At 36.8% G+C, this 18,224-nt stretch overlaps 1 protein-coding gene across 1 annotated transcript; it reads left to right on the top strand.

The window, feature by feature from the left end:
• The first annotated feature begins 1,221 nt into the window (after nucleotides 1-1,221).
• On the top strand, nucleotides 1,222-18,013 carry sgk2 (SGK2, serine/threonine kinase 2). Its single transcript, XM_005800120.2, has 14 exons — nucleotides 1,222-1,486; nucleotides 6,897-7,009; nucleotides 7,117-7,170; nucleotides 8,094-8,155; nucleotides 9,214-9,271; nucleotides 10,950-11,033; nucleotides 13,295-13,426; nucleotides 13,880-13,992; nucleotides 14,076-14,112; nucleotides 14,197-14,283; nucleotides 14,488-14,583; nucleotides 14,909-15,064; nucleotides 15,358-15,447; nucleotides 16,815-18,013. Exons 3-14 carry the CDS (start codon nucleotides 7,156-7,158, stop codon nucleotides 16,968-16,970), a joined length of 1,086 nt encoding a protein of 361 aa, XP_005800177.1. The 5' UTR covers nucleotides 1,222-1,486; nucleotides 6,897-7,009; nucleotides 7,117-7,155; the 3' UTR covers nucleotides 16,971-18,013.
• The last annotated feature ends 211 nt before the right edge of the window (nucleotides 18,014-18,224 follow it).

The following is an 18,224-nucleotide window of genomic DNA, read 5'->3' as shown; positions in this document are numbered from 1 at the left end:
GTTGGCACTCCGTTTAGAGTGCGCATATGTTTACATTTTGTGTCAGAGATTGGCTGAAACACTGTATGAGGTTGAAATTGTGTGAAAAGAGTTTTATGTTTTAAGGGCTTTCGGAATATCTGTTTGTCTCTCTGGTGGGATTTCTTTGTGTATGTGTGCGTGAGCGTGGCGGGGGGGGGGGGGGGGGGGGGCGGCGTGTGTGTATGTGTGTGTGGGAGCAAATGAAGATAATCTTGAGTCACAGACGCCATTCAATACATCCAAAATAATAAACATCCAACCCTGTTTTGTCTAATCTCCCTTTCTTGTCTCGTTCGGAATAGCACTTCCTTTCAGAATACTATTGACTATAAACTGAGTTTGCGTGCATCATCTCCCCCTATTGGCCGTGTTGTCGTCAACAGTTGGCTGTGGTTGGTGACAACTCCTTCCACGCCCTTTTGGTCTTCACCGCTTATCGTTTTGTTCCAGGACGTTTGCTGATAAACCAGCCAGACCAAATGCTGTCTGCCGGCGGGCCAGGCGCTTCACGCAGGAAGAGGGCCAAACGAAAAGGCTCCCAGATAAATGCGTAGATTTTCGTCTTATAGAGTGTGACTTTATTTCATTGATTACCTTTTAAAAGTTATACCGCTTACAAGGCAAGAAACTGTTCTCCCCTCAAGTTATTATTTTTCAATTAGCAGATATCAGAGATTGTGTCTGTCATGGTTTCCTGGAACATTAAAATTCAAGAAGATAAAATTAAAAATTAAGAAAATATATATTTATAAAATTGTATTTTATAAAAAAAATTTTGTTATTTCTTTCAGAGTCAGCAATTTAAATATACCAAGAATGCTAAAGAACATCTGGAATCGATAAGTGTTGTCTCAAGATGCAACCTTATTATTTTAATAATGTCAATTTTACATTCTTTTAAAATAGCTAAGTCTTTGCTGGAATTAATACAGCTTTCGTCAGCACCTAAAAAGTGTTTTGGGCATTTTTTTTATAGATTTAATTTTGTTATTTCAAAACTACTTAATGCGTAGATTTGGATCATTTTAAAAACAGTTAAATAGCTACATAAGTTTTTTTTTTTGATAATAGAACGTTTACAGGGTGCTTTGAATTTTAGATTTCCTTTAATTAGATTTTTTCCCCCCTTAAAAACAAACAAATAGCATTGTTTAGATTTTGTTGTTGTTGTTGTTGTTGACAATCAGGCTACGGCGCCGCGGTCCTTTTATTTTGAAATCCACCCGCAGCCTTAGGAAGCGTTGGTCTGTTTTCTCTGAAGACTTCGCCTCGCCCCTTTCTAAACTCTGTAACTTTTCATCAATGATTCACTGCGTCGGACTCGACCTGCTGACCTTCCCTTATGTTTTTAAAACAAAAAGACACGCTCAGATGAGCCTCAGGCCGAGTTGTGCGTTCAGTCTCCCCAGACTCCTGAGCTGAAGAGCAGAGGGCCAACACACTCATCTGCTCCGCTACACCGCAGGTAGGCAAACTTAAAGTTACGCTTTATAATAAATGTCTATTATGTTCCTGTAAGACTAATAAGAATTGTTTGTTTTGTTTTGGGGACTACAGGATAAACCCTTTTTTTTAGATTTTACATTATGGTACTTAATTATCTGTGTTTTTACCTAGAAGTTTTAAAAATAATAATATATTTTTGTGTTAGTAATGTTTGACATAATTTAAGCTGTTACACATTTTCCTCTTTATGCACCTGAGAGAGTCTTGTCACACCTTTAATTATATTTTTATTACAAGTCTGATGGACAGTTTTGAAGCTGATGTAGCAATAAAATCGCGGGTTCATATTTTACTTATATGTTTTACGACAAAGTTTGATCTCGATATTCATGTCTTATTTCAACGAGATTCCCCGTTAGTTTTTTATTTTATTTTATTTTTACAGATGAGTTGTTTTGACCAAGTGCAGCTTATCATTGAAAGATTAAAAAACTCCTATCGCAGCTAATAGCCAGTCTCACTATTGTAATATCATAATATGCTGTTGTTTAACTGCTCAATTCACTTATGCACAATATGCAAAATTTGCATTTTGTGCAAATTGTGCACAAAATGCACTAAGAGACCATATTTTTGCGCATGTTTCGTATTGATTTTAGTGTGTGTTACAGTTTTTTATCCGCATGCAAAACCTGCAACGTTGCAAAGGTCCACACCAAAGTTATTTATTAACTCCCTAAGAATATATTGCTGCTTAACATGGCCGTCACATGTCCCGATGAGTTCCTAATAACACATAAACATATTTTATTATCAACAGCAACACCCGTGTCATTGGATCAAGCTCAGCCTTCCTTATTTACGTTATTTATCTGCTTGCCAGAACACCGTGTACCGTGTTGCCATGTAGCTGGAGGTATTTGCAGAGCCTCCATTGAGGGGCCCCTGAAACGGAGCCAAACAGATTTGACTTTGCTTCACTCGCCTGCGCCACCTTCATTGTTTTTGCTTCAGCAGCAACTAAAGTCATCGGTGAATAGATATTTATAGTGCTGGGAAATATGCCTCCTTAAATATTGCTTTTGTTTTAGGTTTTTTTTTTTTGTCAGACCGAAATACTTAAGGTTATAAAAGACATTTTGATATCAGGCTGAGTAAATAGACAAAAAGAACATTTCAGACAATTTCATTTTGTTAAAATGAAAACCATTCAAACCAATCAGCTAACCGCATGAGAAAAAGTTAATCCCTCACTTGTTAAGCCAGAAATGAATGTTTCTTTTTTGGACAGCTTTGTTTAGTTTCACTCTAGCTTGACTTTTGCCCAATTTGTAAAATCAAGAAATCTCTTCAGCAGAACCTCACCTGCATTTCCAGCCTTAAATAAACAAAGGAGAAAGAAAGTCATTAACAGTTGTCAGTCTGGAAAAGTTAGGTGGTTTTTCACAGGAGTTCCCGGCAATTACTCCAAGATGAAGATTTAAAAATAGATGAATTCACCACTAACAGGGTGGGTCAAACCTTTTCCGCACTGATGTTAAAAACGATTGGCTATTATGTCAAAAACTTGATGGCCTCCTAAACCGATAGAGCATGTAGTTAGGTTTGTGGCAGAAATTACTTTTCACAGGCTAGGTTGGTTGGGATAGCTTTTTTTTCTTAGTGAATAAACTCATCATTTGAAAAGTGATTTTTATATTTGCACATTGTCAGATATTAAAATTTATCAAAAGTATTTAAGGCTGATAAAGAAAACAAAAACAGAGTAAATCTGTTTGTGCCTTGTTTCTTACAGCAGATTAGTTTGCCATCTACTATGTATTTGCACTCAATGCAGATACTTACACATATTACTGCTATCACTGCCTCCTCAGGATAGCATCTCTCCCTAACGGAAGCAACAAAAGATTTATAATTAAGGACAATTAAGGATTATGATCAATCACCGTAGGTTGGCCTGACAATGTAATATAATATTTAATGGGAAATTAATGTTGAAACTTTTAACTGTCTGAAATGTTCATTTGGCTGCAAGATTTTCTCCATTAATCCAAATAATAAACATGCCATGTTTCCACATGCTTTTGTTAAAAATGAAGAACCAGTTTAGTCTTTATAACATCAGCAGTGTTGTAGGATCTGGAGGGGAAAAAAATTGAAATAAGAAGAAGCCTCATATTCACAAACTAGAAAATTTCTAAAGAAATTTAAACGAGGCCTGCCAAAGCGTGGAACCCATTGTTCTGATGCTAAGAATTAGCATCAATGCTAAGTTTAGCTAAAGTATAGTCAATAGCATCTGGATAATCAAAGGTTTGTTGACTAACATGGACTTAGTGTATAAGCTAAAATTATCCAAAATGCTAATGTTAGCCTAAATGCTGTCAGTGGCATGTGGGGCATCACTAGCATGTTGTCTTACATTGGCTTCCTCCATTCAGTGTGCTGATAATAAATTAGAAAAATAGCTAAAAGCTTTTTTAGGGAAAAGGCTAATGCACTAGTGGGGGGCAGTTCACAGCCAATGTTTGTGCTTAGGTTAATGTGACCTGAGAGAAAAAGATATTTAAGGCTGCCCTGAGAGGAATATTTAGGCCTTTATTTTTAAATTTTCAGTAAGCTGTTTAGCATTTCGTCTTTTTAATATTGCTCTTGTGGAAGGGGAAACTCTATTTACATATGACAGTTGTGGTGTGAATTCAGGCAAAGTCGGTAATTTGATCAACACATTAGGAGGGAGGAGGTATGGGTTTCTAAGCCAGCTATTTCCAACTTTTGTAAATACCACTGTCTATGATCCCCAACCAGGTGTGCGATGTGAGCCTTCCCCGGCTGGGAAGCACACTTCCACAACAGTTGAGTCCGAAAGCTCAGGTTTTGTTTTGAAGAAGACGGCACTAGAAGACAGTAGCCAGGAAGAGAGAGCTGTCCAGACCACTGTACTAGGGAATGATTTCGCCAATCTTCCAAAAGAGCAAACTTTTCCAGCTGGCGAAGTTTGCTCTGCAGTCGTAAAGAATGAAATCAGCGGAAATGAAGAAAGCAACGTTGACAGTTTTTGTATGTTTTCCAACTCATTCAAAAGTTTTGGATTACTGCCAGTATTCAAAGCTGGCAGTAATCAATAAACTTGAGTTTTATTAGAAAGTGCCTTTCTCAGAATCCCCAAAAGTTCTTTGAATTGTCATCAGCCACTCCATTATGTGCCAGTCTGATCCATACAGCAGTACACAATCCGGGGAATTATTTTTCCCCACCGGAAATGTCCCGGGTTCAGGTGGAACTGAGACAGAGTGAGCTGTCGTCAGACATGAGGAACGACTATCAAATTTCATATTTACTGGAAGCTGTTTTACACTGGCTAAGTTTGTGTGATGAAAACATGGATATGTTAACGAACAGTGAGAAAACTTGTGAAATGCGTAAGGGAGATTTTATAGGCCTCTTGAAGATCAGTCCCCTCGTTGTCCTGCCTGTAAGAGCTCTCGTCAGCACTGCCTCTTTGTTTAGCTGTTGGGTGGATTATTGTAGGGAAACTCGCTGTTCACGCTGCAAGTCAGTGTTTAGGAGAAAAAAACTTCCTCGGTAATAATGAAGTGATAGTTTTGTTTCTGCCACGGTCGCCCAGGTCTTGGAATCCAACAGTGATTCCAAATGCAACTATTGACGTTGCTGGACAAAGGGGGAATCAGCTGTACAGTCTTTCCTCCATCATCTGCTGTGATCATGAGCTGATCCACTTCTATACATATCTGATGCTTGGACAACGGATGTTTAAGGCTGATGACGACCATATTACGATTGCAGGTGGCTACTGCAAAGAAGATATTTACAAAAGGGGATTTGTTTATATTTATGAGAAGCAAGCACCAAATGTGTGTGTGTATATATATATATATATATATATATAGTACAGACCAAATGTTTGGACACACCTTTCTAATTCAATGGGTTTTCTTTATTTTCATGACTATTTATAAGGCAAGAAATCCCACTTATTAACCTGACAGGGCAACACCTATGAAGTGAAAACCATTTCAGGTGACGACCTCTTGAAGCTCATCAAGAAAATGCAGAGTGTGTGCAAAGCAGTAATCACAGCAAAAGGTTGCTACTTTGAAGAAACTAGAATATAAGGGGTATTTTCAGTTGTTTTACACTTTTTTGTTTAGTGCATATTTCCACATGTGTTATTCATAGTTTTGATGCCTTCAGTGTGAATCTACAATGTCAATAGTCATGAAAATAAAGGAAACTCATTGAATTAAAAGGTGTGTCCAAACTTTGATCTGTACTATATATATATATATATATATATATATATATATATATATATATATATATATATATATATATATATATATATATATATATATATATATATATATATATATATATATATATATATATATATATATATATATATATATATATATATATATATATAACACATTTTGTAGCTTGATATGGTAACCTATTCTGTTTTTAATTAGTATTTTTCTAGTAAAGGTGTTGAAATTGAATTTTTTGTATTTTTTTTAATAGTGTTTGTCCAACCCCAATTCTCAGAATGCAAAGCTGACGAAATCTCACCACTACTCTTCTAATAATGACTGACGCACTAATCAGTTGACCAGTTAGGCATGTTTAAACTACCACAGTAACATGCTGTTTACAAACACAACACAAAAATGTAGAATATTTTCTGGCTGCCTTTAGTAGAAAGGGAAAAGCAAAATTATTCTTAAATCTACTAAAATAAGAGAGCATACTGGTTATCAAAGTCAAAATAGTGTTATCTATGGCATTTATTTACTGCTATGTCGATACACTATACAGAATTAGTTTTTATTATGTATGAGATTGTTTTTTTGTTGTGTTTGGGAGCTTGTGTGATGTGAGGAGTTAGCTGCAGTTGCAGGTCAAATACAAGTTCAATTCATACATCAATCTAGTTTATTTAATGTGTGTGTGTCTGTGTGTGTGTGGGCGTGCATATGTTTGGCACTGAACTCTATGCTCCAAGATGCCAATGTTTGTCATCACAGAGAGAGATTCATCAGAGACTTCCTCTACAATATGGAATCTGACAATTGAGCTTTAGGTTATTGTTAATACAAGGGTGACCAATGGAAACAAACTGGCAGATTTATGGCAAATACTCAAGAATAGGAGTCATGATTTAAACTTTAATTATCCAATCTGATAAAAACACACAAACAAAATAACAAATAGCAGAAAAAGCCTTGCCTCATTTTATTATTGTTAAAATGTCATTATTGTTAAGATGTAATCTTCAACATTATGTGCTCAGAATGGAAAATCAGTATTGCAGCATAAACCCTGATGTCCTCACAACAACAGCAAAATGGACACGCTTACCCATTATACAGACTATGTCCCTCATTGTCTTCCTGTTTTTCCACCAGCTCATTCCTGGGAAACAAGAACTTCCAGCTCATCTGGATCCTTAGGCTGTCACACAGGAGTCAGCAGCTGGTCATCCGCACAAAACACACTCAGACAGCCGAGGAAAAAAAAAGGCAAGGTTCATCTAAGTTAGAGTGGAAGCGGAGGAAAGGACATTTATGAAGGGAGAAACGGTGGAAGGCATGTTGACTGTTGACTGAACCCGTCCTGTCCTCCGACAGGTTTGGATTCTCCAGGTGGACTGAGAACACATCAGCCATGGCACACTGCAACGTGAGTTAGCCAAATGCTTTTATTTTTATTTTAACCAGCAGGCTGTTGGAGCATGTGACATTGGAAGTATGTCTGCAGGTTGGTTTAGACATCAGCATTCAGAATAACCGCTTTGTTCAACAAGATGTCTCGAGACCAAACTGTTTCAGGACGCACATTTTTAAGGTCTGGATTATCTGTTGGCTGTGTTGTTAATTATTTAGCTTGTGGCTACTGTTGGAAAATGCCTAGTTGAAAGAAACACAAAAGCAATGATTGAAACATGTCTCTGATGATGGAGAAGATTTGACCGAAATTTTTTTTTTTTTTTTTAATATTTGAATTAATAAGTTGACTGAGTTCTTTGTGTTTGCATCTAACAACTTATCTTTGTTTTAGATCATTTTGTTGCACTGATTTTGTCTCGAAATGACCTGATCAATATATGGTTATGTTATTTTGTATATGATCTGTTCGGTATGTTAGACCGTTAGATGACTTTGTTTTTAAAGAATGTTCGACAGAACGGAGGAGATTGTTTGTCCTGTCAAACTCTTGAGAAGATTTCCGTCTGGAGTCATCTGACAGACGTAGATAATCAAACAAGTCTGTGTTAGTTTCATTCTCCGTCGTCTGTTTGCTGTAAAGCACAGTGGTGTTTACCAAACCAAACAGGTGGAACAAAAATATTCTTCTTCCTCTTATTCCTATCAAACAAAGCTTTGAAAGTGAATGTAAAACTTTTCTAAGATCATCTGAAAATGGACAGTTTACATGTTGCGGTTAAAATTATTTGCTTTTCTGTGAAGTGCACAGTTAACGTTGTAATGTAGAATCCTTAAAAGAGACCCAAAAATTTATTTCTTTAAATTTTTTATTTATAATCTGTTGACTTGCTTTGATCATTTTAAGCATCATGTGCATTTTTCTCTATATTTTTCCAGCTGCGGTCGACCCCCTCCTCTCCTCTTGATGATGTCAATTTGGGACCTTCAGCAAACCCACAGTCAGTAACCCTGCTTTTATTAAACCATCTGTTGCCCTTTATTTTTTTTAAGTTGCAAATTAACCCATAGGAATTGTAATACTAGATCAACTAAAACAAACCAAGGCTGGTGAAATGATCTTGGTGAAAGTGATCCAATATTACTTACCTACAGGCAGCAAAAGTGTGTGAAACTTTGTTTTGAGTGTCTCACCTGATCCTCTCTTTGAAAGAATAACTCTATCAGCAATACAGCATTCTGCAAGAGTCTCATTTCATGACTAATGTACGAATTTCAAACCTTTAAGAGAAGAATGCAGCAAACAAACCTTATTAAGTTTTACAGAAAAAGTTTGTCAAATGTTACCACAACAGTTCTGCTTCCACCTCATAAGTCAAGATATTGTTTTTCCAGCAACCTTTTGACTTCTTAATGTAATCTTTAACAAACTGTGGAGGAGAGGCCGTGCCGTGGGTATTTATTTCTCAAGATTAACATTTAACAATGTGAGACTAGCCTCTGGTTGCGCTCACATAACCCTCCATGACCTCAGGAATCTTTGCTTAGCTTGTCCGTTTGTTTTCTGGCCACTCCTCGCATTCAGTCTCACTGTGGAAACTTTTGACAAAACATGGTGTGGTAACTTTTGGCAGCCGCCTGCAGATCAACTCATCTCTTTTTTAATTCTGATATTATCAGAGCTTTTTATTTTATTATACAATTACGTTCGAAGGAGTCATAAACATGTACTTTCAAGATCAAACTTGACTGCCGTTCTTCGATGACCTCTCTGCTGCGGTGCTAAACGTATCCCATAATGTAAAAAAACCAAAAAGTTGCTCTCTTCAGATTTGCTTCCAGAAGTTCACATGCATTTGTTCCTCATAAATGATTCACACTGGATCTTTTTGAATGACAGTCACCACTGACATCGTTTGACATTGAGTTTTTTTTTTTAATTTTTACATGTGCTTTCTCTTTTGTGAAATAGTCATATTATGAGCCTCAGAATAAGTTGTGTAATCTGATGTGCAAAGCAATGCAGATCATTTAATAGTTGACTTTCCTGTTGTTTTAGTGCCAGACCGACTGACTTTGACTTCCTGGCTGTCATTGGTAAAGGAACCTTTGGGAAGGTAACTCTAAAACACTTATTTATGTCTGCACTATTAAACTGATCTATTGTTTTTGGGGGTTTTTTGTTCTTCACAAACCTTCAGGTATGTTTTCTTGGTCATAATACAAGCCATGCTGCAGGAATTATTGATTGTTCTGATAAATGAATACATTTTATAGTTTTATGATCTGTGAGGGAGCACAGATTTTACCCTGACCTACTTATATAAAAGAAACAGAGAGAGAGAGAGAGAGAGAAATTAATTTTGTAAGATTGTGTCCAACTACTGACATCCAAGCCACAGTCAGAGTGTTTGAGCCTTCAAACTTAAAGTGTGCTTCCTGCCTCCTCACTTATTAACTAGCTGAAATGCAGCGATCTGAAATTTGTTACTGAAATTTACCTTTTCAGTCCTTGGAGATTTGAACATGAACTGTCAAATCTCACAGTTCTTATCAATCCATTTGCCAAATGCCATTCATTAGGTTTTGAAATATAAAATCTAATGGACGTCACACGTCACTCAGTCAGAACCTATTTTGCACTTCTTTAGCTTTTGCATCATCTGCTAATGGAAAAGTTTCCTACAGCTAGTAAATACCACGATCATCCCCTCTGGTTCATGGCTGTATTTCAGTAAAACTTCCACTTTGGGTTTATCTCTTCTTAACTGAAAATCCCAGCTGGATTTAAATCTCAGCTGTTTCTGTCAGGACCGCCTGTCCTCTGACTGGCCCTGTAAGAGCTGGTCATTTTAAGAAAGCACCGATGAAACTAGTTTTTAAATTAACAGATTTTGACCCATCTGTCCTTCAAACAAAAAGTTTGAAGGACTGAGTTCTTCAAACTTTTCATCCTCTATTATCTTTTCTCACATTTGGGGTTCTCTGATGCTCATTTTTCACCCCCGATTTTTATTTTTTATTTTTCTAAATCATTTTGTCAAATTTTCTTCTTTAGTGAGGTTTAATCTCTTGCTGTGCAGTAGGTGAAAGATTTCCAAATTTGTTTCTACACCAAAGCCGTTACGATTTAACCTTAAAACTAAAATGTTTTAATCTAAATAAAAATAAAAAAGTATTATTTTAGTAACTTACCATTTTTTTTTGCCCTACTAGACTCTTTAAAATATGCTTTACTCAACCTGTGGCTGGCAAAGCATATTTTCCACCCACTCTGGACCCTTGCTTAGTTTCAAGTAAACATGATAAATGGGTTAGGCATTGTTTCTGCTCAGATCTTTCAACTTCACACACTTTGAAGTCCCTGGTTAAGAAGATCATATCGATACCCAGGAGCAGACGAAAAACACCCAACTCTGTATTTTTGAAATTCCCATCCTGAACTTCATTTTTATTGCTTCATCACTTCAAAACAAATTATTTTTATTCTTATTTTTAATATTATTTGATTTTACGTTTTTTTTTGCTATTGTTTTATTTTATCCTATTTTCATTTAGTCATATAATATTTCAGCCAATTAATAATTTTCAGTTTCTTTTATCACGCAAAAATAAGATAAGTGACTTTTTGTTTTCTTCCTTTGCATCAACCCTCCCGACATTTCTCAGCATTGTGCGTTCCCAGCTGTCTGTGTTGGGTGCACACGTTTGATGAAATGTCCTGACGTCATTGTGCTGAGATGCTGGTGCAAAGTATTTACTAAACAAACCACTAATAAGCCAACCATCATGCAGGTCCTGCTTGCAAAGCTGAAAGCCGACAACAAGTTCTACGCAGTCAAAGTTCTGCAGAAGAAGATCATCCTCAAGAAAAAAGAGGTAATTTAGCCATTTGAATATGTTTCTCTTGGTATGTTTGGCTATTAAAACTGAGCTTGATCCTGACAAATCAACCGTCAAATACACCCAAAGGCACAGCATCTTTATATAAGTTGAACATCAAGTTATCATACACTTTTCAAATAAATACAGTACAGACCAAAAGTTTGGACACACCTTTTAATTCAATGAGTTTCCTTTATTTTCAGGACTATTGACATTGTAGATTCACACTGAAGGCATCAAAACTATGAATAACACAAGTGGAAATATGCACTAAACAAAAAAGTGTAAAACAACTGAAAATACCCCTTATATTCTAGTTTCTTCAAAGTAGCAACCTTTGCTGTGATTACTGCTTTGCACACACTCTGCATTTTCTTGATGAGCTTCAAGAGGTCGTCACCTGAAATGGTTTTCACTTCATAGGTGTGCCCTGTCAGGTTAATAAGTGGGATTTCTTGCCTTATAAATAGTCATGAAAATAAAGAAAACCCATTGAATTAGAAAGGTGTGTCCAAACTTTTGGTCTGTACTGTATATCCCATGATAGAGCTTCAAGCTGTAATTAAATCAGATATTTTTTGCTACTATTGCAGACGAACTATATTTAAACAGTAAAAGCAAATAATGCTGAGGACTGTTGGAAACCAAACATAGATGGGAATCTCTGTCTGTGGGTGGATGAGTATCTGTGAGAGTTATTAGTAAACAGAGTTCTGACCCGGCAAGATCTGATCTGTATCTAATCTAATCTGCAGCTTGTTCCGTACAAAGGACACATTTTACAGCCCACAGAAAATAAACCAGGACTCTTCGGTGTTTGTCGAACAACACGGTGAAAATATCCGAGTAAAGAGAACCAGATCCTCCTGTCACTCAGAGTGCTCAGCTTGACTCTAGTTAAACTGATACATTGTCTTTTTGGTAATAGAAGTGTTTGTGTGCTTCTCTCAGGGCTTAAACTCATTTTCTGAGAACTCTGCGGTAACATTTATCTTCAAAAGGCCATTTTTGGAGATGTCTCTCTTTGCTTATAATTACATGTAATAACTTTATCTACATCAAATAAAGAAAATGTAGTCATTCAAATTTACAAAGTGTTTCATTTAAATCCTGTGCCTTGTCGTAAATGACATAAAACACGAGCTACACAAAGCAAACTCTTTTATACTGAGTAAAACGTAATTTTGCCATTACTAGCTGGTAGAGTTTATGCCACTATAAAAATAGTTTTATTATTCTTCATTTTTCCATTTTAAAACAAAAATATACCTGACTTTTCTGGACACTCTAACATATACATCATTATGTGTTACTAATGTCAAATTACATCATAAATAATTGAAAATATGAACAGTTTATGTTGCAAATTAAACAAACATTATCATTAACTAATAAATCACTCATAGATCTTTAGCCAGAAGATCACGTTTTCATTAATAAATCAACTTGGAAGAAAAAAACTAAACATTTTTCTTTTGTTTTACAAGAAATATAAAAATATCAAGATAAAAGTATTTAATTTACATCTAATTGTTTAGCAATATATCACAAAGTTAATTCAACATGCTACTAATGCAATCATTTGTTTAGATTCACGCCAAATTAATAAAGCAATGCAGTCAGTCACAATAATGCTGAAATCCATGCAAAGCTCAGCTGATCGCGTCGAGTCACTGACTTTCAAGTAATCTGCTTTCCTGAGTAAGCATGTGGCAACAGTGGAGGGGAAACGCCTCCTCATAACGGGAAGCAACTCCCAGAAGAATCCAGCTCAGCATGGATTCTTGCGACTGACATCTGCCACTAACAAAGACAAAACTACAAGAGCAGAAGAAAAACAAGGACCATTAATAGTTCATCGGTTAATGAATCTGACCAGGAAAGAGAAGGACATAAGCATTCTTTTGGACGACGGCGTTTGCTGTGTTCTTGGACGCGTTAGTTACAGTACACAGCACGGTGATAAGCAGGAAACAGGAAAAGACCGATGACTTTGCATTTTGCTACACTGTGAGGCCGAGTCATGAGCCGTGTCCTAAATACAGGACGTGAAGGGTCAACGGCTTCATGAGATGCAGGTCGTATTTGGAAACATCCGCGCCGTCATGCAGGGAAACGCAGAGATAAAACTGATTTTATCGCTCTCTGTTGTGTTACTGTTGTGCATTTTGTGAAAGTAATGTCTGACTTTCGCAGATACTGACGTTCTTTCACTGTGACAGAAGATGTCAGTCATTTTGTTCTTCCTCTTTTAGCAAAAGAACATCATGGCAGAGAGGAACGTGCTGCTGAAGAGCCTGAAACACCCGTTTCTGGTCCGGCTCCACTACTCCTTTCAGACCGCAGAAAAACTCTACTTTGTGCTTGACTATGTAAACGGAGGAGAGGTACATGTTTGACGGCCAAATACAACAAAACTGAACTTAGATGAACTCAGGTAGAGACTGATTTAGAAAGGTCCTAAAATGAATCTATATTTTTTTAAATGACATTTCACTCTTATGCAGAGAACCCATCAATATTCTGCTTTTATGAAAATTTCATATTGTCACTCAATATGACCCCAGCCATTTTCTTTCTTTTCCTCAATGTTTTCATTTTATGTTCAATTATTATATTCAAGTAGCATTTTTAACAAAATCTTTACTTTTGTCTGAAATGTTACAGTCCTATCAGGTGTTTTTCCGCTAAGTGTTGCACCATTTTTTGTTTAAAGACGTCTCTCTCTGTTCCTCCCAAATTTCTTTACCATTCCTCTCCCTTTCCTCGTCACATTTGTAATCCCGCACCACTTCCTGTATTTTTTTACTACATAATAAACATTTAATCTTCCTCTACAGCTCTTCTTCCACCTCCAGAGGGAGAGGTGTTTCTCGGAGCCGAGGGCGAGGTTCTACGCTGCCGAAGTGGCGAGCGCTATCGGCTACCTCCACTCTCTTAACATTGTCTACAGGTCAGACATACTGGACGTGTTAGCTTAGTCGTCTTGAAATGCAACTGTCTGGTAACCATGGCTTTTGCTCTTGTATCTGACAGAGACTTAAAACCAGAGAATATCCTTTTAGACTCCCAGGTAAGCCACTAACGGATCCTTGCTCATGTCATTTGACTGTTATATTCAGTGCAGTTCAGGATTGCATGTACCTCGTGTCTGCAGGGTCATGTGGTGCTGACAGACTTCGGGCTGTGCAAAGAAGGCGTTGAGCCAGAAGGAACCACCTCCACTTTCTGTGGCACCCCAGAGGTGAGTGGCAAGAACATGAAAAGCTATAATAATTTCACATTGAAGGACTAATGTACCAAAGAAGTTAACGTACTCCTTTTTAAAACAAGTTTTTTTGTTGTTGTTTTGACTGAAACTTGTGTAATGTCAGAAGCAGCACGATTTCTTTTCCTTCCTTTTATGATTACCTCTACCTGTTCTTGAATTTCTTCTCTTTCTCTGAAGTACTTGGCACCGGAGATTCTGCGTAAGGAACCATACGACAGGACAGTGGACTGGTGGTGTCTGGGAGCCGTTCTCTATGAGATGATCTATAGCTTGGTATGTGTGTTCATGAGTGGCTGATCCAAATATTTACTTTTTTGTTTGTTTTTACCATATCTATTTGACCATAGTGTCAAACTCTTATTACCTGCATCACGGTGTGTATTGAACATCTGGTAGATGATTTACAGAAAAATAAAATTTGAATTGTATCCTTTGTGGTATCACTCACTTTTGATGTATTCAAGTATCCTTCATAACTTAGATTATTTCTGTGATTAATGCAGAAGAAAAGGTTTCTGTTACTGTGGCTCATGCATCTTTAGCTTCTGTACCCTCAATATTATATATTATATTAATCAAAGCTCTCACTCCATTTTAGCCTCCTTTCTACAGTCGGGACGTTGGTGAAATGTACGATGGGATTCTCCACAAGACGCTGCCGCTCCCTCCGGGGAAGTCTGAGGTCGTCTGCTCTCTGCTGGTCGGTCTTCTGCAGAAAGACCCACACAGACGACTCGGAGTGATTGCTGACTTTGTAAGTGTGTGTTTGTCCTAAAAAAACTGCAGGCAATAAATATGTCTTGATTTTGTAAAAGGAGTTATGTTCAATACTTTGTTAATTGAGGACCAGCAGAAGTAGAGCTGACATAGCTGGAGCAGCTCCTTCTGGAGAAAAAAGTCTTAAATGACTCCAAAAATGCTCCTAATGGAGTATCCGATAAATTTTGTCAAGTCAACGAGTTCCAATAAAAGATATATTTCAAAAAAATGTGAACAAATAACTTTTCCGCTAATCTTTTCATTGTTGTCATTTGGGTTTTTTTGCAGTTAGAAATAAAGAACCATCCCTTCTTTGCTCCAATCAACTGGGACGACCTGTATCACAAGAGGATCACTCCTCCTTACAACCCCAATGTGGTAAGTTATGTTCTGTAAAACTTCTATTGTTTATGTGTTCCTGGAGTAATTTTAGTAGGCTGACTTGGGAAGGTTCTCCACTGTTCCATCATGTTTTATCCATCTGTTGATGGTTGGTCCTAAAAGGCTTTGAAACCCTTTCCAGTGTCATGGTGTGGCGATTGACCCAAACATAGCAGGCAGTAGACGTAGAAATAAGTGGATGTTTTAATGAAGAAAATCAACCAACAAAAAAATCCAAAATTCAGGGGTACAAGAAAATCCAAAAACAAAACAAACTGGAAACATGAGGGACAAAAGGTAATCCAGTGAGGGAAACCTGGGTAGTAACGATCAGGGTGACGAGATGGACTGGCGAGTTGTGACTGGGATAGAGGAGCTTAAATAGTGGGAGGTAATAAATGGAACAATGGACCTAACAAGATGAGATAACTAGTTGCAGGTGTGAGTAGTTGGCACAGGAGCTAGCTGAGGGGCGGGGAGAAGGTGGCACAGGGAAGCTACGGAGATATACTGGGGAAAAACTGAGAGGAAACACCAGAGAGCTGAAAACACCTCTAAAACGAAAGAAAAACACTAATACTAAAGAAAACCTGATAAACTAGAAGACAAAAAGACATGAGGGAAAAACATAAACAAACCTAAACAGAAGGAAGGCTGATCTATCAATAATAAGAACTAGGGGATGTAGAGCTAGAGAAACTAGAAGATCTGAACAAAGAGATAACCTAACTAGAATTACTAAAGAAAGACTAAATGAACCTAACCTGACAAAATAAGATCTAGAAACACTACGGGGGAAACTAGAACGATTAAATAAAAATTAACTATAATCACTAAAGAAGCTCGACACAGACTCAGACATACAAGAAAAACAGAACCTAACTAAAGAATAAACCTAACTAGAAACACTAAGAAGGGCTGTAGATAAGAAAAACAACAAGGCATTTCTAATCACACTAAATAACCTCAAATAATAAAACTGAAATGACCGTGAAGGGCTAACCTAAAGAGAACTAAAACATAATGATAAATAAGATCAAAACCAAACCCAAAAAACCCAGAGTCCTGACATCCAGACAAATCAAAGACTGTTTCTTAAATCAGTTTTAGAATTTATTTCGATTAGAACATGATATGTTACTCTTAGAAATCCTTCAGCCAACATTATGTTGTCAGACAAGTATTAATTGAGTGATTCTTTAAATTTATAACAGATTTTACTAGTGTATTTGCAAAGGGCCTGGCTTGTTTGGACATTTGTTTCTTAAACCAAAACGTGCCTTTGGTTGTATCTGTTATAGTGAAATGAAAATTGAAGAAAAATCAAGCAAATAATAATCAGATACAATCAAACTGTTTCCCAGAGAGGCCCGGCCGACACCCAACACATTGATCCAGAGTTCACCAGGGAAATGGTTCCCAGCTCGGTGAGTCGGACCCCGGAGTTTAACGCCAGCACCAGCTCCAACAACGCTTTCAATGGGTTCTCCTTCGTCGGCACAGAGGACAGTTTCCTGTGAGGCCAAAAGGTTCAAACTGTCAGAAAAACCAGTGAAAATGATATGTTCTGTCAAAGAAAGGGGACGATCGCTGTTCTGTGTTTTCATCTCAGAGATGTAACAGAATCCAGGCTGGCATAGCTCAGAGGTGGAGCATGCAGGAAATGGAGATGTTCAGAGCATCCGGACAGCAAATGTTTCCTTGTTCATTTCATATGAAGAAGCGTAAGGAACACTTGAGGCTGGATGTAGACTAATGATTAGTTTTATATATATATATTTAGATGTTATGGTAAAAAGTAAAGCACTGCATTTCCTTAAGTATGTCCAGAAACTGAATGGACACAGACAAAAATAAGAAATAATCATATAAGACAAGAAATATCTGAAAATCAAAAAGGAAACTCAACTCTTGCTTGTATAATTTAAATCTCATTTCTGGTGTGATTGGTGGGCTAAAAGGGTTTTTTTTAATCTACTTTTTTAAAAATATTTTTTGTAAATTGTATGATTTTTATTTACAGATAAATGGGTTAATTGCACAGTGGAACAAAGGTAAACTTATGCACAGCACCAGTCTTCTGAAGTCTGTTTCCAGGCTTTTCGCTAGTTACTTTATAAAACAAAGATGTGAACTTTTATTGAAAAGAAATGAGTTTGGTGAGGTTAATGAAGCAATTGTAAATGTGCTTCTTTTCTGTAATAATCACAAATATTTTTATGCACAAAAATAGACGGTTATGTTCGCGGGCTTGAATGTCTACATTAATTTGCAAGCAAAAACATACTTGATGTAGCAGTCACCTACACTGAAGTATTAATATTAAAGCTGGTTTTTATATTTATGTATTGTAACTCCTGAATACTGTAAATGTACAGTAACTGCTTTGCAAAAATAATTGTGCAATGTGTTAAAATTGATGGATCAGTGTAAACACGTGAAGTGCTTCTCCCATAACTATTTTAGTGATCATTGGGGCTAGGTTTTGGATTTAATGTATAATTCCAAGTGAAATAAACCATCTAATTTGTACATGTAAAATAAAAATATGTATTTAAATTCACATGTCAGACGTTTTTCTGTCTACCCATATGCTCTTGGTGAAGTAACTACATATCTCTTTTATTACCTCCTTTAAATGGCTAAGTAATCACAAGGCACACGTGTTGCTATGACGTTTAAATCTGTAACTCTGTGTGCCAATTGGCTCTTCCTTAGCTATAGTTGTAAACAGAGAAGCCAACATTATAAACAAGTGGGCCACACTTCCAGGA

This window comes from Xiphophorus maculatus, chromosome 1 (genome assembly GCF_002775205.1).
Source record: "Xiphophorus maculatus strain JP 163 A chromosome 1, X_maculatus-5.0-male, whole genome shotgun sequence".
Classification (NCBI taxonomy): Eukaryota; Metazoa; Chordata; class Actinopteri; order Cyprinodontiformes; family Poeciliidae; genus Xiphophorus; species Xiphophorus maculatus.
This window is presented reverse-complemented; position numbering and strand designations above follow the sequence as displayed.

Excerpts from the sequence above, each read along its gene's own strand:
- sgk2 (XM_005800120.2), top strand. Across the intron at positions 14,284-14,487 it reads CTTTCTGTGGCACCCCAGAG|TACTTGGCACCGGAGATTCT; the intron begins GTGAGTGGCAAG and ends CTTTCTCTGAAG. Across the intron at positions 14,584-14,908 it reads ATGAGATGATCTATAGCTTG|CCTCCTTTCTACAGTCGGGA; the intron begins GTATGTGTGTTC and ends ACTCCATTTTAG.